This window comes from Schistocerca americana, chromosome 9 (genome assembly GCF_021461395.2).
Source record: "Schistocerca americana isolate TAMUIC-IGC-003095 chromosome 9, iqSchAmer2.1, whole genome shotgun sequence".
Lineage (NCBI taxonomy): Eukaryota > Metazoa > Arthropoda > Insecta > Orthoptera > Acrididae > Schistocerca > Schistocerca americana.
Window position 1 is genome coordinate 66,093,529 of NC_060127.1, and position 13,121 is coordinate 66,106,649.

The window sequence follows — 13,121 nt, forward strand, 5'->3', positions numbered from 1 at the left end:
GCATCGAATGCGTTCAGGGGTTCTGTGCCATCTGGAGGAAGATATGCATTGCAGACAGTTATTTCCGGCATTGTCCTTAACCTAACAGCCACAGCTTCAAGAGGGATTTGAAGGGGGAGAGGTTCACTACAGACTGAGTTTAGGGCATAAACGCAAACTCCACCTGACACTCGATTACGTTTCCTGTAGTATCCCTTATAGCCGTGGAGGGCAGGAGTCCGCAAGGCCGGGAACCAAGTTTCCTGGAGGGCAATGCAGAAAGAAGGTGTAAAGCTGAACAGTTGCCGTAGCTCAGCAAGGTGGTGGACAAAACTGCAGGAACTACACTGGAGGATGACGTTATCGTGAGGCCGGGAATGCATGAAGCAAGCAGGCAGGTTACGCCTCAGGGTCACCTGTTGCCACCGACTGGGTATTTGTATCCATTCCTATTGCGGATGAGGCATCAATGAGATCCAGGTCCTCAGTGGACAATGAGATCTCCGCCTCATTCGCAGGTGCAGAACTGGTAGGAGGTGGTGGTATTGGGGCCAGCAGAGGATTCTTTTTCTTAACAGACTTTTTTGTTTGATTGCCCTCTCATTTCTCTTTAGGGGCTTGCTGGGAGGATTTTTTCGAAGTAGCTTCAGGCACAGCGGAAGACCATGAAGCTCTTCATCCAGCAGCTTTTGGCTCCTTTAGCCTCTGGCGAGTGTCTGCTGTAGCATCAGCGGAGGCCTTGGTAGAGAGGGTCCCAAGGGACCTCTTCCACACATGAGGAGCCGGAGGAGGCTGTTGCTTCTCTCGCTGGGAGGAGGGTACCGATGTCCCCTGCGTTTGGGGGGCCTTGCTCCTGAAGTAGGTACTTTGGGAGCAACGGAAGGAGATTTTCCCCCTACCACCAAGGAGGTGGATGTATTACGGAGTGTGGTATGGCTGGTACTTGTGACGGCAATGGTAATGTAGCTGCAGCATATGTGGGCATCAACCGAAGAGGGTGTAATCGTTCAAATTTACATTTAGCCTCTTGGTAAGTCAACCTGTCCAGGGTCTTTTCTGCTCCTTTTGGAGTAGTGTGCAGTCTGGCGAGCAGGGGGAGTGCTGCTCTCCACAGTGGGAGGAGGCGCATGTGGAGTATCTGGATGCAGTGGATGTCCAGAGTCTCGACATGTGGTGCTGGAAGTGCAGTGGGAAGAGATGTGCCCAAATTTCCAGCACTTAAAGCACTGAATAGGGGGAGGGACGTATGGTTTAACGTCACAGCAGTAACCTATCACCTTCACCTTTTCAGACAATGAATCACCCTCAAAGGCCAAGATGAAGGCACAGATAGCAACCCTGTTGTCTTTGGGTCCCCTGTGAATGTGCCGGATGAAATGAACACCCTGCCGTTCTAGATTGGTGTGGAGCTCGCCGTCAGACTGCAAGAGGAGGTCGCGATGGAAAATAATCCCATGGACCATGTTGAGGCTTTTATGGGGAGTGACAGACACAGGACTATCACCCAGCCAGTCACAAGTGAGTAACACCCAGGATTGAGCCAGAGATGCTGTCTGAATCAGGACTGCACCGCTTCTCATCTTGGACAACACTGTCACTTCCCCAAACTTACCCTCAAGATGCTCAACAAAAAATTGAGGCTTCATAGGTAGGAAGGAGTCCCTGTCCATTCTGCAACAGACTAAATACCGAGGTGAAATTGGCCCTCTTCTTTCTGTACCCCTACGTTCCTCCCATGGTGTAGTGAGGTAGGGAAACAATTTAGGGTCACATCTGTCAGCACTGTACTCTATCTTGCCCTTCTTAGAGACTGCTGGCACAGTAGGTCACCCGCTTCATTGCGGGTTGTCTGCCCTGATCCCACCCATTCCTATCAGGGGCTCTCCCAGCCACAGCAAACGCCACCTGGCATGATGGCCGATGCCAAGAGTCCTGATGCCCCAGGAAGACAGGCATTGACTCCTTGGCATACGTGGGGAGTTTACAGCTCAGGCATCAACAGTGCGATCCCTGTGATGTCAAGGGGCTACCACCAAATGGGTACATGATGGCCCCACCACAACGGACTGGCTACCGTGCTGGATATTGGGTGCAGAGAAATCCAATATTGTAATGGGGGTGGAAGAGGACAGGAGACAATGGAAGAAGATGACATACCACAGAAAGTGTCCTCACCCGAATAGTTGAATTGCAGGTGGAGATGCAAGGCTATGACAAGAGGTTAAGGAGATCGAATCTAAGGGCACTATGGATAACTCATGCACCACATAAGGCGTCCTTCCCTATATAGCCTGCACTTCTGTAGAATTTGGAAAGTGGCAGGTAAAACCATAAAATGGGACTTGAACTTACAGGGCTGGAAAGTGAGAGAGACCTTTTAGTCACCTCTTATGACAGGCAGGGATATCTCAGGCTTATTCTAACCCCCAGACCCACAGGGAGGAATGTACTTGTGATGTTATAAATAACAAGCAAACTTCATTATGCATGGTCATTGCAAATAAGAGTACAATATTTGACATGTTTCTGAGAAGCATTGTATTTACTTCAAGAATTTGGACATTTCATTGTACTGTTAACTTCCAGCAGTAATTGTACTACTTTGAGAAACAAAGTCTGATTGAGAGATATTGGCGAGTGTAAAGAAGTAACAAGATTGGGAACTGAATAATACGAAATCTTAGCTCGCGAGTAAATTTTACACTGCCCCTCAATATCACAACGAGTCAAAGGAACACTGCAAGATGCTTTGTGAACTCAAATGGAATCCCTAGGAGGTAAATGACATTCTTTTTGTAACATGCCAATGAGGAAATTTACGAGTGGGGAACTAGTATTTGTGGCCAATTGCACAACAGTTCCACTCCCGCCAACATATGATGGTTAGAACTCAAATAGTGGCAAACTATTTATTCACAACTGATACAAAAGAGTTACATGTTTGCACCTGTTACTGTCCTTCAAAGTATTCACCAGCACTGTGTAGAACCCATTGCCAGTGATGTGGAAGGTGCAGTATACTGTTAGCAGAGCCTGTTCCGTTGATGGTGTGAATGGAGCGGCCTACTGCCTGTTGAATCTCTGGAACAGTTCTGAAGCGAATGCCACGAAGTGGTTCCTTCATCTTCAGAATCAAATCAAAGTCACAAGGACTTAAGTCTGGGGAGTATGGTGGATGGTACAGTACTTCCCAGTCCCTTCGACCAAACAGGGCAGCCACAGCTTGCGCTCTATGCGCCCATGCACCGTCGTGCAAAATGACGGGTGGGTTGTGCAGAAAGTGTTGTTGCTTCTTTCACAAAGCTGGTCACAAGTGATGCTCCAAAAATGAACAGTAATACTGTGCATGGACGATCTGCCGTGGAGGAACGTAATGCGTTAGGATAACACCATCACAGTTTTACATGAGAATCACCATAACTTTCACCATACTGGGGCTCTGACGCACTTTGGTCTTTCGCGGCGACCCATAATGTCACCATTCGTTGGATTGGCGTTTCAGTTTTGGCTCGTATGATGTGGCCCACATCTTGTCCAGTGTTACAATACGGTGTAAGAAAGCCTCTCCTTCGCACTCCTAGCGCGTCTGAGCAGCATCTTAATGCATCCATTTCTGCATTTCCATCAAGGCATGTGGAACCCATCATGATGCAATTTTTTACATGACCAGACGTTCCTTCAGGATGCAAAGCACAGTTGTATGCACTAATCTGGTTTCACGGGTGAGCTCACGAATAGTATGGTGTCAATCACTGTCCATGAATGTGGCAACAGCATGCACTTCTTCTTCAGAGGCACTAGGACGACCAGCCCGATGCATGTCTGTCACAGTTTGCCGACCTCCGTAGAAGGCTTTTACCCAATGTGCCACTGTTCTGTACAGCAATGCCGAGTCCCCGCATGTCTCTCGAAGACCTTGATGACACTGTGGTGCTGTACAACCTCTGGCACATTCAATCTTGATCCAACTCCATTGTTCCTGTTACGAAAACACAGTGAGACCATTATGTTAGACTGCTCGCTCTCAAGTGACTGTGTTTCTCTTGACTGTGTGCATGCCAGTGACATGGCACGGGTGAGTCCATTTGCTCGGAGGTAAGGTAGGTATGTCAACAACATGTGCTATCAGCAACAATATTAGATTTGGTTCCTTATTGTCCCCACAGCGGTGTTACCACTATTTATTTCCAACCTACGTACATTTCAGTAAAGACAGCAAGGACAAGATAACAGAAATTAGGGCTCGTGTGGAGAAATATGGAGGGTGACTCAAAGCTTTTGGGTCAAACTGGAACAGGTGGTAACGAGTCCATCCATGACCTACTCTATTAAGACAGGTAACCAATGGTCAGAAATGAATATATATTTTGTTATGGACAAACACAGTACATACCACATAAAAACATAACTCATAGTAATTGTTCAAAGCGTTTGGTCCACATTAACTGATGTTCCTGCAAGATGTGCTGCTACAGTTCTCGGAGACTGTTCCCTTTGTTGTCCAAAAGGATGTGGTTTCAACACAATGATGCAGCTGCCCACTTCAATGTTAACATCAGCAAAAACCTGAACAACACGCACCCTTATCATTCAGACTTGAAGGGGTGGTCTTTTCCTGCGGCCAGCACAGCTGCCAGGTCTCACACCTCTGGATTTTTCCCTCTAGGGTTACATCAAGACGTTGATGTACGAAACCCCGTAGAAATGGAGGAAGACCTGCTTGCCAGGGTCCAAGCTGCCTGCCTCCTGGTACAACATACACCAGGTATTGTCGAGAGTCTCGCAGATCATCATGTGCCATTGTCGTCCGTGCACTGAGATTGATGGTCACCACTTTCAACAGTTACTATGAGCTACATCGTAATTATCCAGTATATGCTGTGTGTGTCCATAACATAATATTCATTTCCAACAGTTCGTTCCCTACCTTAATATAATCTGCTGTGGACATTCTATCAGCTGTTTCAATTTGACCCAGAAGGTTTGAGACACCCTGTAGACAATCGTTTCTCCCTTGTTCCATTTGAGAGTGGAACAGAAAAAGAAATGAGTAGTATTGGTACAGGGTACCCCTGCCATATACCATATGGTGGCTTGTGCATTATGTATAGCAAAGCAAATATCCACACTGGTAAAGGCTTTTACTCTCAAAAGTCAATGCTGCTCCAGACATATCAGCTCCAAGCAGACCCTGTCACTGTACAACTTGACTCATCCAACGTACCCGATCGGATTTACAGAACATGAAGTGTCAACGAATGAATGAACGCATTTGCTGTGAACGTTTCAACAAATGCCTCTCTAATACAAGCCAAGAACTTTTGAAGTCTTAATTGGAACAACGGTAATCTCCTTTGGTAAACACCTGTTGCATTCTACACTGATTGTTTTTTGTTAGTTGAACCAAAAATTTGATGATGTATCACAATTCAAAGGACAATTAAAAAAATATCCCTCATTAAATACTCACAGCATGAGTTAATTTGTCATATACCATTTGTCAATACAAGCTTTAACACCTATCATTACTGACACTGTAGTTTATTTGAAACATCTATAAATGAACACTGTGCGTAAATAAAAGGTAGCAAGTTATACTACATGAAATCCCAGATTCTTCAGTTATAAGTTTATACCTGACACCGTACATCTAAAATTTGCACGAGTAAACCAATACATTCCCTGAAATTCTATTATTTTATCAACTGCATGCAATTATTTGATGTTAAATAAGTAATAGTTATTATTATTGTTATTATTATATTTTTATTTATTTCACTTGTTGCCCATACAAGGACCATAGTAAACTTACAACCATTCTGACATACGCTCTCATTTTTTGGGATTCTGTTTATCAATTCACTGTGCATCCATTGTAACATTTGCCTGCCAGTCTTTTATCAGTTGTCTGATACTGGTCTCAAATGTAACTGCAGCTCAGCCAGAGTCCTACAGTCAGAAGTTTCATAACCATCCACTACGAGTATTCCATATTCCACACCTGACATATTACAACTTGTGATCCTCGCTTCTGTTAAAACGGCACAACTTTGCATTCTACATGGAGATCCATGGGCAGGTATGAGTGAGCTGGCACCCTCATCACCTCCCTTGGTGTGGTGACGTGCTCTAGGTCATCATCTCACCCGTTTACATATCCGGGCAGACGTATTTTTAAGGAGAGGGGTGCATCAAAAAATTCTTCACACCGGATGATCACGCAGCACTAAGTCTTCCTCGTGAAGTCCGAACTCCAGAACGAGACGGAGCTATCAGCTCCCGCAGCGACAATCACGCTCTCCGAATTCAATGACTCCAGGGGCCCCTCTGAGAAGGTGACGTCCTGCACAGAAGATATGCCGTCACCGTGTGGCAAGATGGCAAGTGGGCGGCCGGTGGACCACGAGTACACACGCACTGTCCCGTCACAGCAGCCGACGGCCACAATTCTGCTTTTCGTGGTTGCAAATTCCACTCGCTGTATGACGACACTCAGAGCTCCTCTATTTGTCATTTTCATTGGGTGCTTCATCTGTCAACAGTAACAAAATTAATTTGATTTTAAATTTGAACATTTTAGGTTAGGCTTTACCATGACAGTTACTGAAATGTAAGCCACACAGAAGGGGGGGCAAAAAAACTAGCTAATCTTAACAAACAAATTTTACTTTCCAGACTGAATGATAAAAGCCAATAGAGACACATACTTTACACACCTATCCTCAACAGCGACATAATATATACTGCAGAAGAAAAGCATTACTCTGGAACGGACTGAAACATGACATTTTGCTGCTGCTGCTGATTATGTGTTTAAGGAGGTTTCACATCTAACAAGGGGAGATCCCCAGTCATAGGTCCCTGTTTTATAAACCACCTATATGGTGATGTAGGTATTAAAGGAGTAATATTTTACAGACTGGTTGTGTGGTGTAATAGGTAGCGTAAGGCCTTCATGTACAACACGTAGTGTGTTCAAATCGTGTCAGGTACTTTAAATTTCTTTTGTTTTACAATTGTATCAAAATTATTTTGAATATTATTTTTATTCAATTAATTCATTTAAACTTAATTGATGCTTCTATCCCTTTCTTACATAATTTTAATCATCATATCAACTTCTTCATTCGCTCTCATTTTGTTTCCTTTCATTCTTTTTCAGCTTGAAATCTTCATTCATGTGAATTTAATTAATTTTATATATAAATTTTAATTGAATTTCTTTCGTTTTATCATCCTATTTTGGCACCCATCTTATTGTGTTCATTATTTCTATTCTTCATTTTACCTGAATTTCATTTTACTTATTTTCCTTCTTTCATTAAATCTTCATCTGTCTTATTCTGTTCATAGTGCAATAGGAATTTAAGCTATGTTTTAAATGTTCGTATGATGATCCCACCAAAAAAATTGCACATCTTGTAGCAAAAAACACATTTTTGACACCACTGCACAGACAATATAGACAGATTATTTCATCTTTGATGTTTTAACAGATATATCAGCATTTTCAAATATTTAAATATCATAATAGATAAATATAATTAAATTCAGCTTCGCAAAAATTCTGAGTGAAAAGAGAGAGAACAAATGAAAAATATCTTATGTTTAAAATGATGTAACAAAGGAACAAAAATAAAAAATAAAATTACATTTAAACCAATTAACTGAATAAAATATGTTCAAAGTCATTTTTATCAAAATTTAAAAACAAAAAAACAAAAAAAATCAAAATATGTCGCGAGATATGAACCCACAACCTTCTACAAATGAACGCCTTGCCTTACCCATTACATCATGCAACCAATCTGCAAGATACTACTTTTTTAAAGCTACTGAGCATCATGTAAAAATTCTGCAAATCTCTTTACCTTTTTTATACACTGCCAGTAAAAAATGCAACACCATAAGGACAAGGCCATTTTATTGAAAATGGTGTGGCAGATAGTTCACCATTGTAGGATTGTGTAATAAATTCAGGCCAAATAAATTATGTCAGCAAAGAGTGCCTGAACAGTTGCATCAATACACAGTTCCAACGGTCCTCTGTGACTAGTGCAGCATGTGCCCAAATTTCTTCTCCAGGTTACGATCAGTCGGCCACTTACTCTCGAACAATGTGTCAGTCTTAACGCATGTCTGCACTACAAGGACATCCTGACTCTGGCGTACAGATGTGGGAACATTCCACAGACCACTGCTGCAAGCATTGACAGTCCTGCAAGCATTGACAGTCCACCAATACATGCTGCCAACATCTGGAGTAATCTGTTGATGTATCCGTCAAACTTCCAGTATGCCCACAATGTGACTTCATTCAAATGCAGAAGCTATTTAGCAGGATTATCTACTCTGTGGTGGGACATAGTTGTACCCTAGAATGAATGCTGCAATCACCTCTAAACTCAGCACAATTAATATCTTAAAAAAAAAAAAAAAAAAAAAAAAAAAAAAAAAAAAAAAAAAAAAAAAAAAAAAAAATTGCGAACAACCCTCCTGAGCGCCATCTGGTAGCTGATGATGATGATAGCGAATGAATCAGTAACACTGCTACCTTCTGGATGCACATATTATATTCTGGTGCCACTGAACACAGTTCTTCAGGGCGTTGCCTTCTTCCCACCCCACCCATATATTTCATTTCACTGACTTACTACATCTAGTTTCAACCTCCGGAATTCCTTTTTCGATTTTTTCGTATATTTCCTGCAGCGATTTCATTGTAGTCCCTTGGGTTTCCGGTGCATTTCATTTCTAAGTGAGTTGTATTGCCACATTCCTTTCTGATTCAGAATATTTTTATATTTTTTTCTTTAGTCATCTATAAATGAGCAAACAAGCCTACAACAAATTTTATTATAATTTCTATGGTGATTAAATATTACAAAAAGATGCCGTTTTTATGTACATTATACCATGCTTTATGTTCAAATACTTGTTTGGTATTTTATTATTTGTTTGAGGTACTCCTCGGGCAAAATGCTGTGGTCAGTCTCTCAGCAGATGTCCCTACATCACAGTTGGTGTTGCATGAAGCCACAAATTCTGTACATAGTGTCAGGGAGGACATCTGAGTACTACACTGCACTAGTCGCAAATGAAGATTCAAGATAAAAATATCAATAAAAAATTATAATGAAAACTCTTCCTTTAGTTTTTCAGAATAAGCCTAGTATTCTCTCAAGACACGTTTGTGCTTACATCAGTAATAAAAGTCCATTGTGAGTCACAACAATTATTTGAAAGAGAATAATATAAGAATATTAATTAATCACGATCCAAAAAGAGAACTAAACCAAGAATTTGTTGCACCACCCTTTCACTGTTATTATTTGCATTGCAAACTTGGTAATACAGTTTTAAGTAGAATACATTTCATCTCACAGTATTCACTGCTCCTCAAGACTGAGGTATTATGAAAACTTTTAGGGCAATGTAAATGTGCTGTACCTCGAAGTGTTTCAGTGTCTGTCCATCTGTTGTGAATGTGCCCAGTGCGTCTGTCATTCCAGTGTACACACCACGTTTCATATTGATGTCAAAGTCTACAGCCACTGGTATAGAGTTACCCTCACATTCTTCATGTCTGTCCATTGGTTTCAAGCTGTGGCAGGGGTCACTAGGCTGTCGGATATCCCAAAGATGCATCACATTAGCTTCGTGCAAACTCACCACCTAGAAAAAGTGAAAGGAGGGCAGTAAGCTGAAATTCAGAATTTGTGCATGCACACTATAAATCTACTGTTTTGAACAAGCCACCTTTTGTTCTCTGCTGAATGAATAAATTTATGATAGCTGATGCACAGTTGCAGAACATTTGTAACACATTTTTCACAGAATTTAGAGTGTTTAATTACAACAAAACTTTAGTAATAGTATTAGTTAACATTAAATACCAATTTAAGATACACTCTAAAAGATAATCTGCTTCATAGAACTGCAACCTGAACTCTACTGGAGCACCAGTACAATGTAACCTGTCAGGACAGTGGAGCCCTGTGTGTGTGTTCTGTACTAGCTAGCTCTGGAAACATTGCTAAGCTTCTGAACAACATTTTCCTTCAGTATCATTCATTGACTGCTCAAAATAGCGACTGTATCGTGAACTGTTACAGTAACTATTTGTAAGTTAAGAAAAGACAAATTTGAAAGGTAGGTCAAAAATAGCAACTTGTTCTCTTTGTGGGTCAGCAGCATTGAATGTCTAAGTGTATGTATGGTACTGACAAAGCTCAGAAAATATCACACACAATTTCACCCATAATACTATGGCAATGGCTGGCAACAGTGGACAGTGATATACAAAAATTTATTATGCATCGGATGGATGAACACTTGTATGATGTTGTAATAAATATCTTTTCGTAGAGTTAAACCGAGTAATTATTTTTGTAGTCCAACTGGGATGAGACATCGTAAATTGCCTGGAGGAAAATTCACAGGTACAGAAGAAGGGATCAGTGACTAAGGATTTATAGTGTCAGTGGTTACTGGAAATGAAAATAAGAGGTCAGGAAATCCTTCTGATTAGCAGATGTCATGGAAAGTGATTTCTTTATACCTGCATGGTCAGCAGGAGATGAGAGCAATCATCACTGGGTGGTTAACTACGGGAGTGAGTCAAAGAAGTGCTGCGAAACACAAATTGGCAGTCACGTGATGGCAGGTAACCACTATCCCAGGACATACATAGTTTCGAGACCCAGTGTAAGAGAAATCTAGGAATACATTACAGTCTACATACTCTGCAAGCCATGCTATGGTGCACGGTGGAGGGTACCCTGTGCCACTACTTGCATTCCCTTTCCTGTTCCACTCACAAATGGAATCAGGGAAATACGACTGTCTATATACCTCCATACGAGACCTCATTTTTCTCACCTTATCTTGGTGTTCCTTACGTGAAATGTACATTAGTGGCAGTAGAGCCATTCTGCAGTCAGCCTCAAATGCTGTTTTTCTAAATTTTAGAAATAATACCTCAAGAAAAGGATGTTGTCTTCCCTCCAGAGATTCCCATTTGAGTTCACAAAGCATCTCCATAGTACTCATGCGCTGACCGAACCTTCCAGCAACAAATCTAGTGGCGCACCTCTGAATTGCTTCGATGTCTTCCTCCAATCTGAGTTGGCGAGGATCCCAAACACTTGAGCAGTACTCAAGAATAGGTTGCACTAGTGTCCGATACACAGTTTTTCCTAAAACTCTCCCAACAAACAGAAGTTGACTTTCTGCCTTCCCCACTACCAACATTACAAGCTCATTCCATTTCATATCACTTTGTAACATTACACGTGATATTTAATTGACGTGATTCTGTCAAGTAGCACAGTACTAATGTTGTATTCAAACATACAGGATTGTTTTTGCTACTCATTTGCACTAACTCATATTTTTTTTACATTTAGAGCAAGCTGCCATTCATCACACCAAGCAGAAAATTTATTCTAAGTCATCTTGTATTCTCTACAGTCACTCATTGATTACGCCTTTCTATATACGACAGTATCATCAGCACTGTTGCTCACCCTTCTGTCACTAATTTATGTATACAGAGAAAAGAGAAATCCTATCACACTTCTTGACGATACCTTTGTCTCTGACAAACAGTCACCATCAAGGACAACAAACTGGATTCTATCATTTCTCAAGTATTCAAGCTGCTCACATATCTGGGAACCTATTGCATATGCTCATACCTTCGTTAACAGTGATCTACCTAGGCATATGCTCTCTGGATATTGTGTGAGACACAGGCAAGCTGAGTTTCACATGAGAATTTCTACATCCTCATTGATTTGTGGACAGAAGCTTCCTTGTTGCCCTTCATCCGGAGTTCTCAGTATGTCATGTGAGAAAAGGGCAAGCCTAGTTTCACACAAGTGATGCTTTCTAAAAACTGTGCTGATTCATGGACACGAGTTTCTCAGTGTTAAGAAAGTTTATTATACTGGGACTATGTTCAAGTAGTCTGCAGCAAACGGATTTTATGGATACTTGTCTGCAATTTTGCGGGTCCATTCTTTTACCCTTCTCATAATCAGGACTGTCCTGCTCTTTTTTCCACTCACTTGCAACATTGCACTGGGCAAGAGATTTGCGATAAATATACGCAAAGTAAGGGGTCAATGTCCTGAAGTACTCTGTAAAACCGAACTGGGATTCCATATGGACCTGGTGACTTACTTGTTTTCAACTCTTTCAATTGCTTCTCTACACCAGGGAGTCTCTCTCAATTTGAGTGTCTGTCCAACTGTCAAACGATGGTGTGTTTGTACTACCCTCCTGTGTGAATGATTTCTTAAATGCAAACACTAAAACTTCAGTTTTCCTTTTTCTGCCTTCTATTGCCACTCCAGACTGATGGAAGAGTGACTGGATAGAAGCTTCAACCCGCTTAGCAATTTTACATAGGACCCGAATATTCTCGCATTCTTGGCAAGATCTCTCACTAAGATATAACAATGGATGCTGTTGAATGCTTCAGGCACTGATCTTCTCACCGACATATGAATTTTTTACTAACTTTTGCCGGTCAACAATTGCACATTCTTTCTTGAACAAACAGAACGTCTAACCCTACTTCCTCAGCATTTTCTGAATATTATTATTAAACCATGGAGAGCCTTTCCCATCCTCAATCCATTCACTCAGCACATACTCATCCATGGCACAATTTACACCGTTTAAACTTTGCCCTTGAACCCTCTATCTCCATAATACTGTACCTAAATGTCCAGTCAATGTCTAATTGGAATACTAACAACTGCTTATAAATTATTTCAAGCATACATACTCTTCTAAATTACAGATCCGTATCACTAACGTCTATTTGCATTAAGATTTTGGAATATATACTGGGTTTGAACATTAGGAGTTAACCTGAAGAAAATTATTTATTGACAAACAGCCAGCGTGGATTCAGAAAATATTGTTCTTGTGAAACACAACTAGCTCTTTATTCTCATGAATTAATGAGTGCTGTTGACAGGGGGCATCAAACTGATTCCATATTTTAGATTTCCAGAAGACTTTTGACACTGTACCTCACAAACACCCTCCAATCTAATTGGTGTCTATGGAATATCATCTCAGATGTGGAACTGGATTCATGATCTCCTGGCAGAAAGGTCACAGTTCGT

At 41.4% G+C, this 13,121-nt stretch overlaps 1 protein-coding gene across 1 annotated transcript in view; it reads right to left on the reverse strand.

The window, feature by feature from the left end:
* Positions 1-5,616: 5,616 nt before the first annotated feature.
* The window catches only part of LOC124550912 (guanine nucleotide-binding protein subunit beta-like protein 1), a 65,797-nt gene continuing 58,292 nt past the window's right edge, over positions 5,617-13,121 (reverse strand). The window contains exons 3-4 of the mRNA XM_047125705.1: positions 9,430-9,654; positions 5,617-6,511 (exon numbers count right to left, since the gene is read on the reverse strand). Coding sequence (XP_046981661.1) covers positions 6,206-6,511; positions 9,430-9,654 — 531 coding nt within the window. The 3' untranslated portion in view covers positions 5,617-6,205. The remainder of the gene's footprint in view (positions 6,512-9,429; positions 9,655-13,121) is intronic.